Source organism: Periplaneta americana, chromosome 2 (genome assembly GCF_040183065.1).
Source record: "Periplaneta americana isolate PAMFEO1 chromosome 2, P.americana_PAMFEO1_priV1, whole genome shotgun sequence".
Taxonomy (NCBI): Eukaryota; Metazoa; Arthropoda; class Insecta; order Blattodea; family Blattidae; genus Periplaneta; species Periplaneta americana.
In genome coordinates this window covers 133,867,635-133,894,953 of record NC_091118.1, presented here as the reverse complement: position 1 = coordinate 133,894,953, position 27,319 = coordinate 133,867,635, and the positions used below count along the sequence as shown (strand labels likewise).

The 27,319-nt window shown below is 35.1% G+C and overlaps 1 protein-coding gene across 2 annotated transcripts in view; it reads left to right on the top strand.

The window, feature by feature from the left end:
• The window catches only part of LOC138694583 (mucin-2-like), a 417,701-nt gene that overhangs the window by 372,116 nt on the left and 18,266 nt on the right, over positions 1-27,319 (top strand). For both annotated transcript variants that reach the window (XM_069818451.1, XM_069818452.1), the window contains exons 3-6: positions 16,964-17,025; positions 21,775-21,898; positions 23,751-23,904; positions 24,025-26,772. In XM_069818451.1, the coding sequence (XP_069674552.1) occupies positions 16,964-17,025; positions 21,775-21,898; positions 23,751-23,904; positions 24,025-26,772 (3,088 nt within the window). The remainder of the gene's footprint in view (positions 1-16,963; positions 17,026-21,774; positions 21,899-23,750; positions 23,905-24,024; positions 26,773-27,319) is intronic.

The window sequence follows — 27,319 nt, the reverse complement described above, 5'->3', positions numbered from 1 at the left end:
TTCATAATACCGGCTACTCGCTTTGTCAGAATCTAGATTTTTGCTCATAATTCAACCAATTTCAACATTCTTTTATATATCCATTTTAAAGTTAAAATATAGCTCTATAAGACTGACTACAATCAGATTTCCAGGTAAATAAGTAATATTTTAAATATACGTTTATTAACATGTTTTCAAGGTTATTTTAGTTCAATATTAGCCTATTATTTTTTTGTAGACAAAGTACCTAGCAGAGGGGCTTGATTCTGATCATTTTTGTAGATAAAGTATATGTAAACATGCACCTACAATTTGTTCACTATTTTCAGAATTGTTTTCAATATTGCAAAATGTAATTAGCGTGAAAAGAGCGTTAAATATGCGTATAATATGCAATGTAGTCGTAGTACCATGTGCAGTATCTTGTATTAAAATTCATAACTTTAAAAGTAATATTGAAAAATCGATTTTTTGAACGTGTTAAGCAAGCTTTCCCTTTAGCTACGGAAAAGTTTTAGTTTGAAGGCTCAAGCCTTGAATGTAGGCTACAAATGACGACAAAGAATGCAATTAAATACCGTTGCAAAGAAACAAGAGCTTACTGTGTCTCGTAGGTACATCTTAACACCTATTGAGTCGATTCTAGTTCATATAAAAAGTTGCTACGGATTTTGGTATCAAACAGCGCGAGTTTCACAGTTCGGATTTACTATAGGACCACTTAATGGTCTGATCCGTGGACGAGCTTTGCTTCCGCATGGAGCGCGGAAAGTCCACATGCAGTCTTTCGAGGTCGGTTTCTCGTATGGGTGTGTCGCGACTCCCCAGTTACTCTGAATCAGCACCGCTAGTTTCCAATCTTGTCGCCCTTTACACACTTAATTACTTTCTCACCATGAATGTGATTCGCCGGCAATTAACTACTATTATCTCTACCTTCGAATTTATAAAGATAGTGGAAAGTTCCAAAACATGAGTTGTAACAACTTTACAATTATTGGAATGCAAAGGGGAACAAGTTTTGAAACCTCACTTTACTTCTGATATGGCGAGAGTTCTAAAGTGTGCTATATAAAAGATCATAGAACTTAATTTCCAAAATATGAGTGAGTAAATTATCTCCGGACCGGAAAGCGGCAGCTTTGAATATCGGCGGGTGTGCTGCCTCAAGCTGGTTACGGACACAGCGCAGTATCGGTGATTCGACAAAACACAAATCATTAATGTAAAATATTATTAAATATAAGCAGTTAAAACGTAATTTACTCAAATTAACCTTTCGCATACCAGGCGGGTTACAGGCATACCCCAATCACACTATTTCTCTTATGAAATGTATTTTTTGGTATAAATTTGAAAATTTATTAGGCGTACAGTGTTTGAAATTATCTATTATACCCTAACATGCAAGAAAATATTATATTTTTAAGATAAGTTAAGTGGACTGACTGCATAATTTATTGAGGTGCAAATATACACCACTTGGTATCCAAGTCAACAATTATAATTAAATTATGAATCACCCATACATTTGTTTTTGGGCTGGTATAACTGTAATATATTGCTTAATTTTCATTATTAAAATTAATGTTAGTGACACATTTTAATATTATTGCATCATTCCAATAACTGTTTATTTTACTGACTGAGTGTTCTAAGTTTAGTTTGTGTTTTTGTGTAATCTATTTTTAATTATCTACAACCTAGAGAAGAGCGTTCTTTCAGCCGTCAGCAGACTTGGGAGATGTAAATTATGTCCGACAAGTAGGTATGGAAAGTGCTGAACAAGATCCAGTAATTGTTCGTCATGTACCGTATGTGCAATGACCATTCCGACACTGAGGCAGCAAAAGTTTACTCTAATTGTGTTCAAATACAGTGATTTATTGTAAAACTAAAAAAAAATGTTAATAATTTTGTCTTAATATACTACTAAAACGTCCTTCATTAAAGAAAAAAAAATGGGATGTGGCTTTGTCGGGAACATGGCGGTGAGTTTTACCTAATAAATCTGGCTTAGATCAACAGATCTCGACGAGATGTTTCGTTTGGCACGAAAATAAGCGCGCTAGCACATCTGAGTCGCGACATATACTGCCCGAAAATTTTCTCCGACGCCCAAAATGACCCCATGCGCAACGCCAACTCAAGGTCATGCTCGCTTAATAGTCGTATACCCGATCGAACGAGGTCACGTTTATTTAAATCGTGATATTAGTTACGAAGTTACAGTGTCAGAATGGATCCTGCAAGCGTTACATCGCCGTTTCTGTTCTGGCATCCCATGTGTTGGTCTGATTTTAAAGAAGTATTCATGTAAAAAAACAGCCTTATTTCCAAATTTAAATTTACATAATGTTAATCGTAGTCCGCCGAGTTAGCTCTGTGGTAGTGCGTCTTCCTTCAGACTAACCAGCACGGGTTCTATTCCCGGCGGAGTCAGAAATTTTCTTGTAACATTTCTACCTCGGGACTAGGAGACAGGTGGCGGTGCACAACTTCTAATCACAAGATTGTGCAACAACATGCCTGGCTTAAATTCCCAATCTCTCCGCAGGAACGTTAAGCTTGGCGGCCCTGTTGTTGCTATCCGACAGGAGTAGGCTACGTGCCGGCACCGGGTTTACCCTTCTCCCTTCCTCATCCATGTGCGTAGTCACATGGACTGTTCTTCCCTTTCCTATTATCTCATCTTGACTGAGCAATCTCTGCAACCGTAAACATAGTGAAAGAAAATTGCAGCACAATTATTACAGTAGGCCTATATTCTAAAATTACGTTCACATATCCGGTTACAAATTTAGTGGACTCGTTCAATTCTCAGCAGCGAAATCCGGTTTTAAAAGTCAGCAAGTGCTAACACACGTTACTTCCGTGCTGTTTAGATCGGTATATCACCCCGTTGCTCTCGTCAGTTCAATCCCATCGCCTGTAAAGCCTCATTCCGTAACAGGTCTTGATAGTATTTGAACTAAGATTAAAAAAAAATGGAACTTCTTTTAAATATTTATAATAGCTTCAAGGCTCATTTATCTCATTTTAGTAACATTTCAAAAATCATTTCTAAGTCAATAACAGTGTAGCAGACCAGTTATTCGCTTGTTTCACAAACAAACTTCCTGTGTCATATAAGTCACATATCTGGATGTTGTTTTGTTTCACTTACAGCTGATCTTTTCCTGCCTTGTTCCTAAGAGCGACAACTTTTGCTTTTTCCATTGCACAGTAGGAATGTGAAAGTAGCGCTCTCTGGAAAGACATTAGCTGTATGATCAGAATGTGTCTTGCGGTGCGAAAATTTTTAGATGTATTATTATTATTATTATTATTATTATTATTATTATTATTATTATTATTATTATTATTATTATTATTACAAGGCCAACTGTAGTAACTTTCGAGGAATATCACTTTTGTTGAAGTCGTACAAAATTTTGTCCAATATTCTTTTGAGAAGATTAACTCCATATGTAGATGAAATTATTGGGGATCATCAGTGTGGTTTTAGGCGTAATAGATCAACTATTGATCAGATATTTTGTATTCAAAAGATAATGGAGAAAAAATAGGAGTATAAGGGTACAGTGCATCAGTTATTCATAGATTTCAAAAAGGCATATAACTCGGTTAAGAGAGAAGTTTTATATGATATTCTTATTGCATTTGGTATTCCCAAGAAACTAGTTCGATTAATTAAAATGTGTCTTAGTGAAACGCACAGCAGAGTCCGTATAGGTCAGTTTCTGTCAGATGCGTTTCCAATTCACTGTGGGCTAAAGCAAGGAGATGCACTATCACCTTTACTTTTTAACTTTGCTCTAGAGCAGTGGTTGCCAAACACTACGAAACGATGACGTAATAGAAATGCAACCCGCACACCACTGTCGCAGAGAGTTGAGTGGAATGGGTATCGCTTCAGGTAATACAGTGCAGAGACGGACTGTGACCGGGAAACAAAAACAAATAATCTTTTACTTACTAGTTACATACATGTAATCCATGTTAACTTTTTTTCCTCCTGTTCATCATTACTGCATAATTATCAAAACAAAATATATTTTCTTATTCGCCATGACAGAAGACACGTACTCTACACCAGCAGACGTTTGAAATTAGAAGTTTCATCATGAGCAACCACCGTAATTTGTGCATGAAGACTCCCATCTGTTAAGCGAGATCTTTTACATGACTTTATAGTGTTCATTTTAGAAAATAATTGTTCACATATGTGTGTGCAACCAAACATAGCTTCAGTTCTTATAGCGACTTTTCTGAGACACGGGAAGTTTGCCAGATCGATATTTTTAAAAATATCAAAACCAACTAAATCCTTACACTTACTCTTTATAAAAGTATCATTTTGAAGACCGGCAACTTCAAGTTTTAAATCGGGTCTTACATTCAGTAAGTACATTGTGAAAGGGTTTGCAAAGAGGGGAAAAAACAGTTTCTATGCGTTTGAAATCTTTAAACTCTGTAATTACTATGTCTAAAATATCACTGTATTTTTTCATCTCTTGTACCGGAATGTTTGAAAAAATGACATTTCGAAACACAGTATCGACACACTTACAGTAGGCCTATTACAAGTGCACTGTATGTCCGCTGCTGATACCGGTATGCTTACTTCTGAAGAAGTGAAGAGGGCAGGAAGAGGGTGGGGGTTGATGTCATCGTTACGCTTGAGTAGAGACAGGGGCATGTGTCGTGACACAGCTTTTGGCGATCACTGCTCTAGAGCATGGTGGAAGAATACTTCCACCATGCTCTAGAGTATGCCATTAGGAAAGTCCAGGGTAACAGAGAGGGTTTGGAATTGAACGGGTTACATCAGCTTCTTGTCTATGCGGATGACGTGAATATGTTAGGAGAAAATCCACAAACGATTAGGGAAAACACGGGAATTTTACTTGAAGCAAGTAAAGAGATAGGTTTGGAAGTAAATCCCGAAAGGACAAAGTATATGATTATGTCTCGTGACGATAATATTGTACGAAATGGAAATATAAAAATTGTAAATTTATCCTTTGAAGAGGTGGAAAAATTCAAATATCTGGGAGCAACAGTAACAAATATAAATGATACTGGGGGGGGGGAAATTAAACACAGAATAAATATTGGAAATGCCTGTTATTATTCGGTTGAGGAGCTTTTATCATCCAGTCTGCTGTCAAAAAATCTGAAAGTTAGAATTTATAAAACAGTTATACTACCGGTTGTTCTTTATGATTGTGAAACTTGGACTCTCACTTTGAGAAAGGAACATAGGTTAAGGGTGTTTGAGAATAAGGTGCTTAGGAAAAATATTTGGGGCTAAGAGGGATGAAGTTACAGGAGAATGGAGAAAGTTACACAACACAGAACTGCACGCATTGTATTCTTCACCTGACATAATTAGGAACATTAAATCCAGACGTTTGAGATGGGCAGGGCATGTAGCACGTATGGACGAATCTAGAAATGCATATAGAGTGTTAGTTGGGAGGGAAAAAGACCTTTGGGGAGGCCGAGACGTAAATTAAATATTAATTTAAAATGGATTTGAGGGAGGTGGGATATGATGATAGAGACTGGATTAATCTTATATATTATATTATATAAATAATATATATGGATTAATCTTGCTCAGGATAATGGCGGGCTTATGTGAGGGCGGCAATGAACCTCCGGGTTCCTTAAAAGCCAGTAAGTAAGTATTATTATTATTATTATTATTATTATTGTTATTATTGTTATTATTGTTATTGTTATTATTATTATTATTATTATTATTATTATTATTATTATTATTATTATTATTATTATTATTTGAAATATTCAATGTTGCATTACTGGATCATATGAAGGACTTCAAGGACCAAACATGACTATCCCACAATACCGCAAAAACTAAGTTGTGGTAAGCATGAATAACTGATTCATCAACTCCTAAAGGCTGCAAATTGTGGTATTAAGTTTGGCAGCATATGGCTATAACCTTTCGCAGTTGAGCTTAAACCTTGAATATCTTCAAAACAATTTCATGTCGAGTAGTCATGTCAGTTTGAAACCATCACCCTTGTTACATGAGCGAGTTTATTCGACTCCACTTGCATTGCGAAAGGACACTGTACCTTTCAATGTACATACTTACAACTTCCGGCGTTTCTTCTTCCGATCCTGCAGTCCGCTTCCTTACCGCCTCTCGCTCCCCGCTCTTTATATGGTAGTTAAGTCCATTTTCGGAATTTTCCCATCAAAATTTTCTAGAGATCCATCAGTGGAGCAGCGAAACTCGGAGTGAGATAGTATACCGATACTCTTGCCGAAAGCATAATAAATAAATACTACAATTCGTATTTCGGTGGTCCAGAAAAGAAATAATTCAGATATCTCGTCAATAAAATAAAAGATATTGGGATTAAAAAAAAAACTACCATGATGAGACTTGAACATACTACGTATCGGCCTGAGGTCTGACGCGTTGTCCGTAAACTCCAAAACCTCAAGTCTATAAATTTATTCTAAAATAGGCACAATAGCGAAAACGAATGAGAATGAAACAAGCAGTGCAGTGACGTGCTGTCTCATTATTTGCCGACAGTTTTACAGATTTTGTGAAGGCCAAATTTTGGAAACGCAGTATTACTTCTTAACAGTTGGGCTTCATGCAATTCCTAATAAGATCCGAAACCATTGCATATCATTCCACACCTCTATTTCATTTTAATACTGGAATATGAGTATCAAATGTAAATAATTTTATTAACTCAAATATTTTTTGTTGGAGATCCTGAGTTCCTTGTATCAAATTGCTTATCTACAATCCCTCTATAACCAGATAAATTTCTTCGGTTGAATTCTGAAACACTCTGTATGTTAGCTTGTTTATTGGCATCTTTGTACAAGTGCTGATCGCAAGGAAGTGCAACTCCTCCTCCTCCTCCTTCTTCTTCTTCTTCTTCTTCTTCTTCTTCTTCTTCTTCGGTTCTACAGCCGAGTTCCAGCCTTGACCGCCCAACGATGCTTCTCCTTTAACACCTGCTGCTATTACATCCTTCTCCACTTCATCCAGCCATCTTAGCTGAAGTCTCCCTACTTTTCTGGTGCCAAAAGGTATAGTGACAGTCAATTTCTTGCAAGGATCATTTTCATCCTTCCTAGAAATATGGCCCAGCCACCTGACTCTCCTAGCTTGAATTTCTCTGCAAACATCTGGTTCTTTAAAAAGTTGGTATAATTTATAGTTATACCTTTTTCTCCAACTGCTCTCATCATTTAATGGTCCGTATACCATCCTCAGAATCTTTCTGTCAGATGTACTCAACCTACAATTGTCGACACTGCCAAATGCCCAGGTTTCAGATCCATAAAGCAAGACTGGTCTTATTGTTTTATATAATTTTCTCTTAGTGCTGAGGCTGAGATCATGTGATCTTAACTGTTTTTGGAGTCCATAATAGCATCTGTTTGCTATGAGGAGTCTGTGTTGGATTTCTGCACTCACATTATTATCTGAGGTAACTAGTGAACCTAGGTACTTAAATTCGGTGACTTTTTCAAACTTGTACCCTCCTACTTCAAGATACTCCATTTCTGAGGGATTTATTGATACCTCCATATACTCGGTTTTACCCTCATTTACTTTGAGGCCCATTTGCTGTGTGCAGCATCTAAGTTGATGAGCACATCTTTGATGGCTCTTTCTGATCTCCCAACAATGTCATATCATCGGCATAAGCCAATATTTGCACCGATTTGTGGAATATTGGAAGTGCAACTGCAGTCAATAATTATTTCGTATCTAAATTACGGTTTACAATCTGGCTTATTAGCATCTACTGTAAGATTGTTCTGAATCTCCTGTTTATACAATTGTGTTATGATCAAGACGAACAACTGACTTTGGTTTCTGAAATCACATTCTACACAAATGTAGGGAATGTAGAAGCTTGACATACCTGCCAATGAAAAATTTCATTCTGTTGTCGTATATAGCTACTTATTCTTCGCTAGAATATACTGCGTGTTCAGTTCAAAGTGTGTCATGGCTCGCTGTGTGTCACCATGTGGCTTGCCGATGAGCCTAGAGAATTCAATCTTCCTACATTTCCGCAGAGGCGTATTACCTATGTGCAAGAGAAGTTGCCTGGCAAGTACGGCGTTCATTCTGAAGAGTACTTACCGATACGTACCGTAACGCCGGTAGTGGCAGGAATGTGAACTGTTTGGAAACACGTACTGAGGTGAGTTTTCTTCTTACTGTCGGGATATGGGGAGAGGATTAAGACGATTACTTACGTACAGTATTTGTTGACATTAACTTCGACGGTCAACATGGACACGGAGCATTTGATTTGTATTGTGGAATGTTGCCGTACGCAACCGATGATAACAAATATCATGGGTACGACTTTCCCTCGCAAAACACAGTTCGAAAGAGGTTATGGTAGCACACAGACCGTACAGACCGCCATCTGTTGCTACGACGTTCAAGTTATACCGTACACGTTCTGAAGTTCAGATTGAATGCCTTGATTAATAGGCAACTTCTCTGACATAAAAGCTGAAACTCGCTTCAAATCGCTGACTCACCAACAGTGACGTCATGACGCACTTTGAAATGAAGACTCAGTAGTAGGCCTATGATGAAACCAAGCGATCAACAAAATTTAAATATGCCATAACAATATCACATGCAATATAAATATAAAATTTCTTGTAAATCGGCTCTGTACGTACATATATGGTTTCATAGCCGAGATACTCTTGATATTCTCTTCTAGGTTCTAAGTGCTCAGTGCTGAAGGTTATGATTACATTTATTAGTTTCACTGTCGACATCTAGTTAAAAATTAAGCAGCAATTGGAAAACCATTTATAATGTGATGAGAGGATGATAGGTGGTTCTGTTCTTGTGTGTTGCAGCTAAGTCATGATTGTACTCCATCTGATAAGTAATTAAATGTACGATTGTCTCTCGGACTAGCGGGATATGACACGTTGTGGGAGGGTCAAATGAATCTGTAGAGAACGAGATCAGACTTTCCCTTTGCTTACTGGTAAAAGATAACATACAGGTTTACATTGTTGAACATAATGGAGCAACAAATTAAGTCGGATAGAAAGTTACATTTTTGTTTTCAGTCTCGATATTGATTAATTCGATAGAAACATGTTACTTTCCGGTATTTCAATTGAAATTCTTAATCAGATGCACCATGTTTTATATTACCATTGTACAAAGTACACAAGAAGTAGCCTACTGAGCCTGAAAAAATGAATATTTCGAGCGCTTAGTAAAATATAATATTTTCATCATTCTTCATATCAAGAAATTGGATTTAGGTATGCTATCTGCTTGCCTGCTGTCTTTTTTTCTAAACTGCTAGACGGATTTTCTTAATAATCAATATTTATGAGCCAATTAGTGTAATGTATATGCACATCAAATATACAGTAAATTTTGATCTGTCAAAATACGAGTATTTGTTGCAATTTGGCCAATTAGAAGCGAAATTATTAATTCTGTGCTATATAATATGTTCTCTGAGTGTCTGTCTGTCTGTGTCCTTCTATCAGTAGGTATAGAGCGACTTTCTTAAATTATTGGATGCATTCTGATAGATTCAGCCAAATAGGCTAATCCAGGAATTATGAATAAGAAATGTAACAAACTTTGTTTGATAAAATGTATTTTAGTGGATTATTTTACGACGCTGTATCAACATCTTAGGTTATTTAGCGTCAGAATGAAATGCAGGTGATAATGTCGGTGAAATGAGTCCGGGGTCTAGCACCGAAAGTTATCCAGCATTTGCTCGAATTGGGATTGAGGGAAAACTCCGGAAAAAACTTCAACCAAATAACTTACCCTGACCGGGATTCGAGCCCGAGCCACCTGGTTTCGCGGTCAGACGCGCTAATCGTTACTTCACAAATGTGGCATACAATGTAATTATCAGTACTAAAAATTATAGATAGTGGCTAATACTAAGAAATATCTCGCCTTTGTCAATTTTCTTCTTGAATATCCCTCTTGCATAAGAACTATAAAATGCAACTGTTTACAGTATATTTTTCCAAAAAGAATTGTTTCAATTAACTACAGAGTTAGGAGAATTCTGCCAATAAACAGTACACTTTCATACTGTAGAACTATTCGTTACTTTACTTAGAAGCTCGTTTATAAAATATTAATAAGCAAAGCTATCCCAGTACAGAACCCAAGAGCTCTTTGGCTGGCGGGATGTTAACGTTCTCATCTCACGAGACAATCGGCACTTAGTAACAGTAGGGATGCTAGTCATCCATGCTGGTCGCCTTCATTTCCAAGAAATCACCCTGGTACTAATTTTTCTTAGAAACTGAGTGAATCCCCAGGTCATAGAGCAGTCGGAAGGACTAGATCTATGCGAAAAGTCCGTAACTCCACCGGGAATCGAACTCGCGACCTTCCGGCTTGTAGCATGTTACCTTAGCTGCGACGCTATCACGCGCCTCATAAAGCACTCATGTCGTTCAATAAGTCTATAAATTTTTAATCAGTATACAAATATAAATTTTCACATCGTTTAATAATTCTATAAATCTTTAATCAGTATATAAATATAAATTGTCGTAACTAGCAATAGTAATATGCGTTACAAGAGCGGTATGTTGAAGTTTTCATGTTCGAGGAAAAGTTTGAAAAAGCGAAACGTAGTTGAGCTTTTTTAATTTCCGAGAATTGAAAGAAAACATACCGCTCGTGTATCGTACATTATTTTGTGCGAAGATCGTTTATTACATACCTGAAAGAGGAATTTCTAATTAGTTGCAATGAAATCTCCATCTTGGTTTCTGTTCAATGACGGTAAATTTGCAAAACAAAAATATCTGTCTTCAACATTGTTGCTTTAAAATGTTTTCTGTGTTTACTATACTCCAGCAGGCCGTGATATGCATCTGTCTTTTTTCCCCCCAGTCTATGATGAGTCTGGAATCTTGTTGATTTTTTCACGGCTTCCTTAATGTTACTTGCATCACGAATGCAGTAGCTTTAGTGGAGTTGTACAGTTTACTTAATTTTTGCAAATATTTAAAAACAATAATTAACAGTGCAATTTAGGTGAAATTGCAGTGGTAAGTTTCCAATTTATAACTATTACTATATTGAACGTCTCTAAAAATAATATGTTAAAAGCCTAAAGCAGTAAAATCAATATGTCACTTAAGCGGTAAGAAGAGGGAAATTGTTATGTGTGTTAGGTTGGGAATACTGAATGTGGAATTTTAGACTTTCCGCGGATTGGTTTTGTGCGGAAACCAAGCAAATACGCACGATCTCGCACAAAATAATATTAGAAACGATTACACGTGCCAACAGATATTTTATAGACATTTATGAAAGATCATTAGATATTAACATTTAAACTGTACAATGTGTAAATGGTCAGATATCTGATATTCTGAAATTATAGACATTATTATTATTATTATTATTATTATTATTATTATTATTTTTTGTACAATGCAAGAAGAAGATAGTTCATTTGATTGTTCGGGTTCAAAATGAACTCATATATATATATATATATATATATATATATATATATATATATATATATATATAGGATGTCTTTAAATTGATGTCATTGATTTATATTTTAGAGGCGACCAGCCTCATGGTCTAGTGGTCAGAGCTTCTGGCTATAGTTCATGAGGTCCCGGGTTCGATTCCCGGTTAGAGCACAGGAATTTTTCCTGTGTTCGTCCATGGTCTGGAATTTAGGTTAAGTTTAGATTTAAGACCTCTCCTGGCACCACATTATCATAATCATCCTATCACATCATCGGGGTAATGTAACTCCGCCTTCCAGGCGCCCCAACCTCAGAAGTGGGTTACAACTAAGCCACGGCCAGGAGAGAAGACCAGAATTGTCGAAAAGATAACCTGGATTAAAAAATATATATTTTAGATAAGTATTTATGTTGTTGCACTAAATATTAATAACAATTCATATATATCTATACATAGATCTAAAAACGTTTCGTTTCTTCCTCAGACCTGTTGAATGGCCTACTCGATCACCTGATTTGAATTCATTGGACTTTTATCTCTGGAAACATTTCAGAGTTCATTGTTTATGCAACTCTTGTGCGTTATGTTGACGTTTAAATGGAGCGTGTAGAAAGTGGATGTGAACAAATACGTAATACCCCAGGTGTAAACAACAAAGAACGATACATTATGGAAGACAGTATCAGAGCATACAATAGTTTTGAAAACCTTTTGTGACAGGTTTTTTGTCTTTATTTACTTTGTTTTTGTTTGTTTCTGTTAAACTTCGGCTCATTTAATTGCATTACTTGTTTTGTTGAATCGCTTATTAATTCATTGATATTTGTAAACAGTACAATCTCTCCTAACTCAGAAACTAAGCATTTATAGGGCCATGGTTATTTAAACTTTTGAAAATATTTAGTCGATAAGATACGCCCATACAATATTTGGCACTAATTTAAATACACTCTGTACAAGATCATTCAAAGGAAATGCGGAATAAGCAGCAATATCATTCGGAACGCTACAAATAAGAGTTGTTTCGAAATACATAGAATCGTAATGAGGAGGCACATATAACCTTCATGACACAAATTTGTATTTATCAATTTTCGTAACTAGAAAGTACTGGCACAAGAAATGAAAGGTAAAGAAGCACCGTCTTACATTAAATGAGGCTGTAGACTTCGTAGAGATCGGGTATTGATTATTATTTTCCATCAGGTGGGTGTGTTCATTTATTGAAGTCGCATTTCTTAGGGTTCTTCTTTTTGCCACACCCATTCCACTGCCATTGTAACATTCCAGGCACTTCCACACTCCACTCCTTACAGTCTTGAAATTACTCTATTGTTTCGCAGCAAGTGAACGTTATTAGAGTGCATACATTGCTTTCAAAATAATATCTGTATCAGGCAACACTTCAGATTTTATCCATATTGATAATTAAAAACTGCAAGAGAATGTAGGTAGACTTCTTTCAGTGAATATGGTGAATATATTTAAAAAATCTGTGTTGTTAATGGTACATCATACGTATTTATATTATGTAGAAATTAAAAATAAACATTATTTGAAGAAAAGACCACATTTCAAATGTTCTACTTGCTCAAATATATAACTTGAAAGGGAACCACCCATATCTTCTTCGAAAATTTTCACACAGGTGTAAGCTATATTGTAAGAAACTGTGACGCTAATATACAGAGTGGAAGTGAAATAACCCTGTAGATCTTCAGAACGAATAGCTCATGTTGTATGTAATAAAAAAAGTGTAATACTTCATAGTTTCATCAGAAAAAAAAAGTGTTTTTTTCTCCAAATGTTTAACACACTTTTATTTGGTAACTTTTGCGCGTAGGATCGTGATTTTTGTCCATATCGGTAGAAAATCGAATAGAGAATTATTTATTCCTCTCGCGTATTTCCATAGCGTGGACGGTTTTCGTGTAAATTTAATTTAAAAACCACTAATTTCAAGTCACTGAACGATGCGAACAGACGGTAAATTTGTAGTCAGAGGAGGAGAGGTTCGCCTAAGGGGACAGACCTGAGTTCGTTGACCTCTTACATCTGTATTACGAGTAGGAATAGTGTGTGTTAGCGACGATGTTGCCAGATTGCTGAAATTTTCAACTTAATTTTCTAATTAACAGCACATTTAATCACAAAACTCAATATAGGTTTTCTATTCATTTAAGTGTACCTAAGTGTACCTATCATTTTTCCAATCTGCAGGATTTTTCACTTCCACCCTGTAGAGAAACGAAGTTTGAAATATAGCTTAAGATTTTCTGTTACATCCGTACTTCAATAACCCTTCTATTTGTTGTTACGAAGATAACCCAGACTCTTGACGCCTTACATTACAGTAGAGGAAGGATGGTAACTTATGTCATAATTTAATTATATCAGTGTTTAATATGAAGAGCCGAGTCTGTGACTCAAGCACTAGCGCGATGGTCCTCCATCCTGGTGACCCGAGTTCAATCTACGGGCCACATCGCAGTGGAATTTGTGGTGGGAAAAGCAGATGTTGCAAAGGATTTTCTGAGTGTACTCCCGTTTCCCTCTATTATTCCACCAACACACTACACCTCCTCTCATTTCGTCTACCATCTGCAATACTTAAAAATAAGTTGGTATGGAAGTTTTGGGGATAGTGCGGATTTCCAATGCATTACAGGACTTCACTATGTTGTTCTACTGTTAGACCGGATGTTACGTAACTCATCCATATTAAAGATTTATAGTACCGGTACCTATGTTATGTAATGAATTACAGAAAGGAACACGTTCAAAAACTTCATCATTTCTAATATTACTCTAAAAGAAGCATAAGAAATTGCATGAAATTTCTGTAATTCTCGTAATATTGTTTGAAATGCACTCCACTTAATAAAATAAATGTAGAAACAACATTCTTTCTTAAGATTGTCTTTAATACATTGTAATAATTAACTCTCTTGTTTCCGATCTTGTAAGTTTTCGCATTAAAACCACAACCTTGTTTTTATGCTGTTGATCTTTAAGCTTAACAGGTCTGCCTTGGAAACATATGCTTGCAATATTCCACACGCTTGTTGATTTATGTTCAGTGCAGTGTATTGTCATAAACAAGATTGCCAAAGCAACTCTTAATTTTTTATTCACTTTTCCTGAAGAGAGCAACGAATATTGCAACAGACTGCATCAGCAAGATATTTTGTAACATAATAAACTCCATAAATAAAGCGGATTTACTTGGTAATCAACAGAGAGACATTTAGCTAAGAAAAATTAATTACTATCAATTTATCATATACAGAATTACGTGTACTTTTCGTTGAGAATTATTTTAAAATCCAGCGCTGAACGATATGGAGCAGGGGCGGCTCCAGCAGAGGAGCTTAGGTGAGCTGGACCCCATCCAAAATTAATTTCAGCCCACCTTTAAACCCCCCCCCCCAACATGAAAATGAATATCATAAGAATAATTATAATGTACTGTTAATCAATTTCACGAAAAAGTTATTGTTTAATATAATGCGTAATAATGATTCCGTAATGAAATTTTCAAGAGCAAGTCTCTATTAAGGGACTCTAGGACTGAGTTTTTACAAAAAATGACCAAAATATAATTTTTAGGTTTTTGTACGAAAATATTCCTTGGGATATCAGGAAGTTCGTAACAAGCGGCTTTTTGCCTCTACGTATTCTTTGAGATTCAGGAGCGATTTTTATGTCTGCTCCATAAGTCAGTATTGTATCTCTTTTCACAAATTTGCCTTTTTATCGAAACTATATAATTTTTAGTAGGTTATTTTACGACGCTGTATCAACATCTCAGGTTGAAATGAAGGTGATAATGCCGGTGAAATGAGTCCGGGATCCAGCACCGATAATTACCCAGCACTTGCTCGTATTTGGTTGAGGGAAAACTCCGGAAAAACCCCAACAAGGTAACTTGCCCCGACCAGGATTTGAACCCGGACCACCTGGTTTCGCGGCCAGACGCGCTAACCGTTACTCCACAGGTGTGGACCCAAACTCAATAAAAATATTCGTACGTGTCCACGCATATTATACTATCTGAGATCTAACATTGAGACATTAAAAATATAATGAAAACTGGGAGCTAAATATATTATTATGTAAATAAAGAATAGGCCTATGAATAAATAAATGTTTAATATTAAAAAATTTACTGTATCCAAACTATAAAAGAGATATCATGAATTTTTGGTGTTAAAATTTTGTCCGTGAATCTGGGTCCATACGAAAAAAAAAATGAACTTGCTGTATTTGAATGTAATGCACATGGAACATTTTATTAGGTCACGGTGGCTAAGGGCGAGTTAGGACGACCCTTTGCACGTCGGCCATACTGAGGCCTATTGTGCACCCCGAATTATATGGGATGAATGAGGATGAGGGTGTATCAACCCATCTCCTTCTAAATGTGAGAAGAAATCTAAACCAACGATATGGTAAACAGTGGATGGGTAGAGGAGGACATGTACCTAGATCACCGGATTTAAATCCTTTGAATTTTTGTGTATTGAGTTATGAAAAAAAGTTTAGTTTACACAACAGATATCACCACACCTGAATAATTGCAGCATCGGATTGTAGGTGCTTTCCAGAAAATTAAGAATGAACCAGGATTGCTTCAGCGCATTCTTGAAGATTATATAGATACATTAAAGTGCATGGTCAGCATTTTGAACACCTGCTGTAAAATTCTTCAGTTAATATGTTCATACTATACTGTACCTTGTATATATCCACAAACGTTACTGTTGTTGAAACAAAAAAGTTTCTTTTGGGTATATTTAATCGCATTTTTGTGATGTTGAAGCAAAAATTATGAATTTTACTGTCTAGTGATTGATAAATTAAGTAAAATTGTCACTGCTTTTGTTGGCATTAGTACGTAGTATTCAGTGGGCCCCAACCAGTATGAAATAGTATTATCTCGTAAATGGTTAATTTTCGGACCCATATATACTGAAACTTTTTTGTTTCTCTTCGTTTTTACTTCTCAGCCTTAAAATTTTTACTATCACTTTTGAAACCTCCTGTATATAATTTCTAGTGACATGAATATTATTCACAGGGTGTAAAAAATAATTTTTATGTCAACATGTGAAAATAGGGGAAAAGGCTGAAGAATAGATGTATTCTGCAAGTACATCAATTTCCCTTCCATTCTCTTTTTAAAATTGTCTCTGTTGTAATTGTCTCTTCCTACCATTTCTATATTGTGACACTGACTAACCTTTGTAATTTAAAATAAATTTTAAGTAAAGAAGAAGAAGATGATGATGATGATTTACATATGTAACTAGATAATAATATAGCAATAATACACACAGCCTACTTGCAACAGTTTCATATTGTTACTTATTATAAAACTTAGGTAGGCCAAATACATACCTACATGAATAATAAGAATATGTTTCTCTTTCTTTTCAGCACTCCTGTTCATATTTCACTTGCAACATGTCTTTCATTGCTCACCAGCCGTGGTCCCAGGGGTAAGTCTATAACTCTACAAATATATATAAATCTATAGGCTACCTATTATCTACGTACTTAAAAATAAATGTTTGCAATTATTTTAAATTTTACTTTACATTTATTTTGTATTACAGTATTTACACTTCGAATGTGCAGTATTTCCCTACAGTAAAATTATAGAACAATAAGCCTTTTACATTTTGCTGCATTAAATAAAATACTGGTAAGTACGGAACTTACCTATATATTATGGCTTAAGAAAAGGATATCAATTCTCAAATACATCCCAATGATATTCTTGTATTACAAACTATGTACCGTATATTTGTAGGATGCTATAATATATACTAATAATAAATCTGTAGCCGAAATTTTTCTGGTAATTTTCGATTTTCCAAAAATAATTGGTCCTAACATATATAATTAACCACCCTGAAACCGGAAAATCGCTTTTCTGAAATTTTTGTATGTCTGTCTGTCTATCTGTCTGTATGTTTGTTACCTTTTCACGCGATAATGGCTAAACGGATTTCGATGAAAATTGGAATATAAATTAAGTTCGTTGCAACTTAGATTGTAGGCTATATGGCATTCAAAATACATTATTTAAAAGGGGGGTTATAAGGGGGCCTGAATTAAATAAATCGAAATATCGCGCTTATTATTGATTTTTGTGAGAAATGTTACATAACAAAAGTTGCTTTAAAAATAATTTGCGATAAGCTTTATTCCTTGAAAAATTTTGATAGGACTGATATTTAATGAGATAAATGAGTATTAAAATTAAAATAACTGCCATCTAAGGCCGTGTAATGAATTAAAAAACAAATGACTTCGTATATAAAGGGCCTTGGACAGCAACAATCGAAAGCTGTGAAAGATAGCCTACAGAGAATGTTTCTGTGTTTGTATGAAGTAATATCGGAAGCTAAATTAACCGATTTGTATAATTAATTATTATTTCACCATTGGAAAGTGTAGTTTCTCTAGATGGACATAATGCTATAATGTTATTACAGTAACTTCTGATATGATATAATATAATATAATATAATATAATATAATATAATATAATATAATATAATATAATATAATATAATATGTAATATTATACAATATAATTTAAGTTATTTGAAGGGTTCAGAACCGTAGTGGGCCAAGCGCCATTTACTGAATACATAGAAAACAAGGATTAAAATTAAGTTATTACCATAATTCAATGGAAACCTATAACAAGTAAAATAAAATATACACATTAAATCTAAATGATGTCAATCTTCATTAAACTACGGTTGCATGTAATAAAAATTAAGAAACATGTTAAAGGAATTGTCATTGCACCAAATGAGTGTCTCTGGACCAAAATGATCGCATTTTAATTATTTGGATGCAATTTAAATTAAGTAACATATTAAACGATTTATCCTTCTATCAAACACGAATGTTCCCTGGATCAAATGTCCTATTTTAATTATGTAATTACTTTATATTTATTTCTAATGGGTGCAGCGGAGTGCATGGGTACGGCTAGTCTATATATATAATTTGAACTAGTAATGGAAATTACGGGAAAATGGCTGAACGGATTTTAATGAGTGACCCCTCATTTTCATGCCTGGCATCCAAAGTTTTTCGGAAAAGTAGTAGTTTTCAGTGAAATGTCAATTTTCCTATTTTCCAAAATCCATCTGTTGTCAGTTTTGAGAACTAATTTTATTGAATCACGGCCGACTTGAAGAATTTCAGAACAAAACACACACTACAATAAATAATAGGCTATTACACGAAGGCCATGACCTGCAGGATTGCCGATATATTTAGAGCTCAATTCAATTTGTTATTAAAAACTGATTCTGCAGTGTATAATTTTCTGAGTACAGCTGTGTATTGAATATTCAAATCTACGAAACTTGAGGTGGTTTGATGACATTATTACCATTAGAAATTAAATATTATTATAGTTAATATGATACATCTATTTTTCATTAATTGTACATAATATTGATGCTATATTGATGACATGAAAGTGAAACGGTTTGTGGTTATGTAAGTAAATGTAGAGAATATCTTAATTTAGATCTTCATTTCTATAATTTACTGAGTGGCTGCTATATATAACTACAAAACTTAAGTAAGATAATAATTTTGTTATTAAAAATCAAATATTTTTATACTTATTAACCCAGTGGGGTTGGATCTTTTTCATATACCGGGTGTAGTGTAGATATTGATTGATATGTGTCATTGTCTTCAGTATTGGCTCGAGAGAGCGCAAAAATTACAGTTACTAAGGAAAGATAAAAAGGTATTACTTACTGATAAAATAAGAGGCCTAGAAAATTTTGTAGTCTCCAGATCATTTGAGCAAGATCTCTTAGTAGGATAAAATGATTTTACGCTCTACATTTCAAGTTCTACGTGCAGCAGCTATACGAAAATGCTATTGTTCGAAAGCTTAGCAAACCTGACATATTTTTAACTTTTGCCTACAATCCACAATGACCTGAAATAGCTACTGCTATCGTCCTGACATTGATACTTGCGTTTTCGCTTTGAAACTCAAAAACTGAAGTCGGATAGGTTCAAGAAAAAGTATTTGGCCTAAAAAAATCCATTCAGAGGGAGTATGTTTCATTATTACCGGTATGAAAGCAAATAACTATCAAAAAGACAAGTATTCTTCATTGAAAATAAATCTGAAAAATGTTTATTTGAACATCTAACGAACTTAGTTTGCAGCAGTATTTGCTGCACAAGCCACTAGTATGATTTATTTTCATGATTAAGTGTTTTTCTCTGATGATTTAAGCCGTATTTTGAAATATTATAGCATTTAATATAGGTATAAGAAAATTAATAATAATCATGTAAGCAAAATGTTTTCTTAAATAATGTATTTTTTAGCTGCACTTATTCTCTTTCCATTAATAATAATTTATATTTTATTTGCTCATTCACATTCAGTAAAGTCTTACCAGAACCAATGGAGTCGGTAATGACTTCATCTAATGTATTTTCCTCTTTTTGTTTCCAGGTACTATGACATTAATTATTATTTCACTTGCTTTACGATTTAATTCCATATTATTTAAATCATTGTATTGCATGTATGGTTTTTTTTATTTAAAAATTTAAAGCATTACAATATTACAGGTTTTCATCATCTTTATACAATAACCAAATAATCAAGTAGGCAGTCTCAGTAGGCTATAACGAACAGATAAGTGATCTGAATTGGAAAGGACTTCGGAAAAAATAAACATTTCTTGCTTTAAGAATGCTAATATACGATATTATAAAATTAAATAGTACTGTAGTGTATGGTACTATTAAATTATTAAACACATAGGCCTACAATGCAATTTACATACATTAACAATCTTGTTACCTAACTATTGTAATGCAATATTTTAGCAAATAGAAGTTCCAAATACACAGAATATTTCAGTGATTATGCCAAAAATCTTTTTAGAACCACTAAAGTAGTTCATAAAAAGCGATTGAGAACAGAAATCTGCGCCCAGAAGCATCTTGCTTACAAGTTATAATCCAAAACAGCTGTCATTAAAATACCAGGAAGTCAGACAAACACTTTCGAATGCATGCAAATTCGGATGTGTATGGCACAAGGAACTTTATCAATACTGTACATCAGAAATAGGTATTCTTAAAAAGTTCACAAGTTTGCGATTGTCAAATATCAGCAGTACCTAGTCATTATTTTGTTGTCAGAGCAATCTTGGGAATTTTGGAAGAATTTCTACTGATCTACTGATAAAATTTCCCATTGTGATAGACATCCCAAATTTAAACGTGATTTTTAGACATTTTAGTGAAAGCTGCTTTGGGCTATTAACAAAAGTTATATGGGCCTACTTCCCTTTATGGTCATGTTTTGTGATAGCATAGATTTCTAGAATGCTTTGTAGTTTTTTATTACATCCACGTTTTCGAAGATAAAGATAAACTTTTATATCTCATCATCATGAAGGAGTAAAGTTATTTTTAAATGTTAGTAGGTTTAGAAATTTAAGAAGATGCTTTTTTATCCGCTCAGAAATCTCTCTTCGTTCAGGTTCTCGGAAAAATGTTGAAATTTAATTTAAATGAAATCGGTCTTTGTTTTGAAATATGGTGTGCAGCTTATCGACATACAAAATTACTGATACATCAGTTTACCTTGTTTTCTTTTCTTGTACGGAGGAGGGACCCGAAGGCTTGCACTGCAGCCTCAAGCTTATTGTGCTTACCACTCCTATTCTGTGAATGATTGGTTAGCTGAACAGCCACGCTCTTGTACAAATACACCACACTGTACAATGAACTGAACCTGAGCTATGATATGGATGATGATGATGATGATGATATGTGAACTAATGATGGCGAAATGAGTCCGAGGTCTAATCCATCAATTCTGCTTCAATTGATTGAGAGAAAATCCCGGAAAAAACCCATACCAGGTAACTTGTCCCAACCAGGATTCAAACCCGTTCATTTCACGGCCAGACGCGCTGACCGTTACTCCACAGCAGTGGACTTTACCTTGTTTAGGATATATTAAATAATTCTACATTAAATGCATTGCCTAATAATTACGCTATGCCATAAACGTGCTTTTCTTGGCAATGTGAGGAAGATGGCTAACCATTTTGGTTTGTGTTTTATCCAAAAAAAACCTTAAAAAGGAAAATACACAAATTTTATTGTAGGGAGTTTACATTTTATAAGAATACGAAGAAATGTGATTATCTCTTGTTGTGTTTTAGTATCTGGACTTCGACAACTTACCAGACACAAACTTCTCCTGTGAGGGAAAGGTTATTGGAGGATACTATGCAGACGTGGAGACGGGTTGCCAGATGTTTCATGTCTGTACAATCGGGCAGAAAGGTATCTTGTCAATTAATTACGAAAATTAATTGTTTTTTCAAAATGTAATGTAGTCTAAATACAAGGTCTACCCTACATTAATTACTTTTATTTTCACTGATATCATTCTAAGACAGTTCATAATAAATTACCTATTTGCATTATTAGTAGGCCTAGCTACTTGCAGATACCATTATTGTAGAGTGCATGAGCTAGCTTATCTTTAGATAATATAATTATATAGATTATGGAAAGAGTAAACATAATAACATATCTTGACTAGCCTACATGACTTAAAAGAAGTAATTAGATCTTTCACTAAAAGTATAAAATTAAATATAACACAGACACAATGAGGTATTTCTTGATAAAAAATACCCTACTATTGTGTGTTATCTTGGCATGATTATGATCAGAAATGAAAATTTATTAAATTTGTACAATGAAATATCGGTACTAGTGTGATTATATTATAATAACTTGATATACATAGTGGGAATGAATAGATATGGAAAAAGTTAAGGTTCAACCAAGTCTGAATCACATTTCTTATGGTCATTTAACCTGGAAAAATCATCTTCAGACAAGAGCTCTAGCAGAACTCGTAGAGTCGTGCTGAAATATCATCCACAAGAGAGAGATGGAAAAGTGTATGTGCGGTGATATATCGGAACTCGGAATTACAGTCGACTTTTGAGACCTCTTCAAGAATCCAATTTGCCTCTTTTCTATAACATGCAGATTTTGTCAGTTTTACTTATTGGTTACTGGTACTAGAAAAAATACGAAATTAAAAAATAGGATAACAGAGAATTGTTGGAAAAGTTGAAGCTTTTCCAATAACGGATCCTTCTCTCTTGGGAAGGCGACAGGAGCGTGTGACATCACTGTCTATGGTTCATCCATTAACAAGACTCCGTGATTCTTCGCCGAATACGAAACAGGTCTCCAAGCCTAATAAATGGAAGAAAAGAGGAATAAAATCGCATTTGGGTTTAATTATTTTATTATAAGATTGTATTAGTATTTGGTTTTCTTTTGTAGAACAAATTGATGAGTATATTATTTAATTGAATTAATTTGTTATTGTGTGATTTTAAATCCTAGAACTGTACAGATGAGGAGGGGAGACTTGACATGTAAGCTGTGCGACTGGGGGAAGAATGAACTATTAGAAAGAAAATTTGTTTCATGATTACGAATCTACCGACACAGAAGTTTATATCAGACTAAAACCTATCTTCCTCCTCCATACCCATTGGCAGTGGCACCACCTTATAATTATGCTATGAGTCTGTAGGGCCCGAGCTCACCTAATAATTTGTCGTGTTGTTATTATTATTATTATTATTATTATTATTATTATTTATGAGAGTTACTTTTTTATTTATTTTAACTTATAACTCGAGTGTTAGAGCCCATCCAATGTGTTCCAAAAGTTTGTGCCACTGCACATTGGTGATATAGGTATGGCACATGATAAGGTCACAGGACAGGTCTTACCTCCTCTACTATACAAATTAATTTGTCCTTCTGCACGTAGCGTCTGTAATAATAATTTATATAAGAAATTTCATATTTCTATTTTGGAAAAAAAATGGCTACGAGAAGCGAATTATGGGTGAAATATTAATATGAAAATTATTTTAGAAATAAATGAATAAGGTAAATACGTAATACATATGAGAGTTAATTAATTTCATAGAAGTTGGAAGAGTAGGCTATCATTAATAAAAAGTAATATGTTACTGGTAACAGATTTATTAGATCTAATTTCACAATGAAACAGAAGAATGTTATTTTAATAAATTGAACACTTAACTTCTTTCACTTAGGTATTTGTTTGTTGCTTATGGAAATGTGAATGTTATAGGTGAGATAACAGACATCAAGTTCTTGTGCCTGAATGGCACAGTGTTCGACCAGGAGACGAGAGTGTGTGAACGGGTGGATGAGGTGGATTGCAGTAAGACTGAGGGATTCTACGACTTGAACCTCGAACTGTATGGGAACAATGCTGCTCTGAGGTGAGAAATACTTGTGATCAGATGCCATTTATTTTTATTATTATTATTATTATTTATTTATTTATTTATATCACTAGTGAGTTAGGTATTCTTACATTTTTTTTTTTATTTACGTTTCAGTTTCCCTGAAGAGGAGGATGAAGAAGCTAATGAATCTCAAGACAATACAGAATCAAGTGATACCTCATCTAATGCACCTGGTTCAAAACGTAAAACATCGACGTCTAAACCGTCAACTACTCGTCCTCCAAGCTCAACACCTGTAATTCTTCACCCTGCCTCTACAACAACTCCAAAAATACCCGTTCATCCATTTGTTCCAACTACTACAGTTCCTACATATAAGCCTCAACATATAACCCATTTCCACTCAACCACTCCTCCTTCAATTGCAGCCTTTCTTGCAATCAATAACGCTTTTTCTTCTTCTAACACTAATCAAGAAGGAAATAAATTTGATGACAATTCCAGCCAATATGATGAAGAGGAAGAAGATGAAAGTGATTCCATTACAGACCACCCTGGAGTTATTAATGGTGGTACAAGTCATCATTTTCCTGTAACAACGATAAGCAGTCAGATTCGACCAATTGGCCCAGAACCACACAATGTATTGCAGCAAAATGTAAAAATACAAGGTACTGGAGAAAGTGGTTTATTGCTGAACCAACAAAACAGACAGCAGCAGCAAGTCTTCCAATCTCAGAAAACTGCTATCCTGAATCAACCAACATCAACACATTCGTCCCACTTGTATGGACATGATTACCACCAGACGCCTTCTTCTACCAAGGACCCAAATGCTCATTCCAAACACCAAATCAACACACAATTAATATTAAACCAACAAAGAAATAATGAAAATAAGCAAGTTCACGGTTTTAAACCTATATCAGATTCAGATGACAGAAATCAGTTCCTATTGTCGTCGACAACTCGACAGCCTTCTATATTTTTCACCACAAAGAGCTCTAGTGGATATTCTACTACGATCCACACTCCTGCTATTGAGCCATTCTCACTTCATGCCATTGGTCCTCAGCCACCACTTCAAACCACACAACAGTCTCCTAGTAATTCTCCGTTTCCGCCTCAAACAAATGCACATCAAGTTCCTCCCAACCCTCTCGTGCAACAGATACGTTCAAACATAGCTAACAATGGTGGATTCCTCACACAAACAATCCAAGTTGCACAGAATCCCATAACCTTCCAGTTCAACTCAAACAACAATAATAACAACAACAACAATAACCGTCAGGGACATCAGCTCTTCACCACACCTTCAGTAGCTGTGATTGCAACTACCAGCAGTACATCAAGTAGTTCAAGTGTTAAGAGCAGCCCGTCTAGCAAACCTGGAAATATATCGCCAGTAATATCATTGACATCGAGTATTGGGAGCACTCCTAAAGCATCGAGTATTACAAACAACACTGCTGTGTCTGTACAATTGTTTTCTGAAACCACACCTCCAAATGCATATGATGAATATCAAGAAGCAGATGTATCATCAGACCCATTCTTCAGAGACGTGCCAAAAATTTCAAAGCCATCAACACAACTTAAAAGCCCTTCTCCAACAAGACATACCAGAAAGAGACGTCAAGTACCTAGGAAAACAAGAAATGCTTTTGTATCAAGATATCACTTATTACGGTACAAGCGCAAAGCTCAAAATGGTTTACCTACTGAAGTATTTGGCACTGAAGGAGTTAGGTACAGAAATAGGCCAGGAGGTCCAGGCAGGAGTTATGCTGAGGAATCGAGTCATCACAGTACTATGAGGGGACGAAACAGAGCGGATAATCAGTCCAGAAGAAGAACTCTTGTTGACGAAATAGACTTGAAGAAAAATAGTGGAAGACCAAGACCTACTTCATTTGTTGATATAACACGTGAAACATCAACAGTAGGATTGGAAGTTCCACAGAAGCCATCTCAATATTCTAGCACTGCTTCAAGTCTGTTAACTCAGAAACATTCAGAAAGTGCCATATTAGAACCAGTTGCGAGACCCAACAAACATCAGGAACATAGAACTGTAGTTAAGGTGAGACGCCTTCACAATCAAAATACTCAAACAGGTACAAATAGCCATAACCTTTCAGAACTTTCAAAGCTTCCTCACAATTCAGGAAGCTCGGAACATCTTGCAGGAAGTGTAGAAGTACCAGTACATTTAAGTAATGCAGAAACAACAACCCAAGTAGTGTTGGCCACTGCTGCAAGTCCTGTAGAAATTACGTATGAAATACCAAGTGCTAGCGTCAGAATAACCGCAGATAATTCTAAAACTCCCCAGGACTTTACAAGAAATGTTCCTAAAATAAGAACTCATGACAGAGGCGATCATACGAGATCGCAGTATCAAACTTCTAGCAGAAACTTGGAACAAGAGAGAAATGTTGACAATACGTCACAGAGATCAAGACAAAGAAGCAGACAGAGAACTCGGGAGGGATCTGCTAACATTGGTCATGAGACACAAGAACACCCACCGAGAAGTACAGTCCGCAGGATTGATGCAGCAAATAGAAGAGTAGGACAGAGACATCCTGTTTCTGAAAATGTAAAAGACATAACACCATTAAGACAAGCTCAAGATTCGCCGAATACCAGATATAGAGGCAGGAAGTTAGGAGGTGTTAGTACAACTCAGTATGCATTAACTCCAGATGATGTAAAATATTCAGTTCATGAAACTGAAGTTACAACAGAGGTAACGGTGGAGTCCTCTTCTTCCACCGCATCTCCACTACCCGAGACCAGTTTCACATGTGCAGACAAGATTCCAGGAGGTTACTACGCCGATCTCGAAGCAGACTGCCAGCTGTTCCATATATGTTCTCTCGGTAGACATGGAAAGTAAGCATCCGAAATATAAGTTTATTAAAAAAGGTTCGGTAAAAATTGCGTAGATATTGCAACAGAAAATAATATAGGGACCTCTCCAGTGGTGAAAAATAATGCTTTTTTTTTTTGTACATGTTCATATAACTACCATTACTACATCTTCGCTGCCATTGCCACGGCTTTTACTTTTTTTTTTAATTGTATATTATCTTTAGCTTTTTATTTAGATCCAATTTTTGTTTTGTAGTTTATTTAATGGGTTTTATTCTTGATTTGCATTTAAATTATTTTACATGTAAGATTTTACGTGGTTTAATTATGGCTGCTGCCACCATCACATCATTGCCATGCCATTACCATCAATCATTACGACCACCATTGTTACCAGTACTACGTCTGTCACTCTCGCCATTCCATTTTTTTATCTATTGTTATTTATATCCCTCTTTCCACTGGTTAATATTTACATGCCCGTAGTGAAGTCAGAATATTTTACATTCCTTGAAAATTATTATTGTTTTATTTGTTTCCTTCATTGTAGAGAATGTATTTTCAGTTC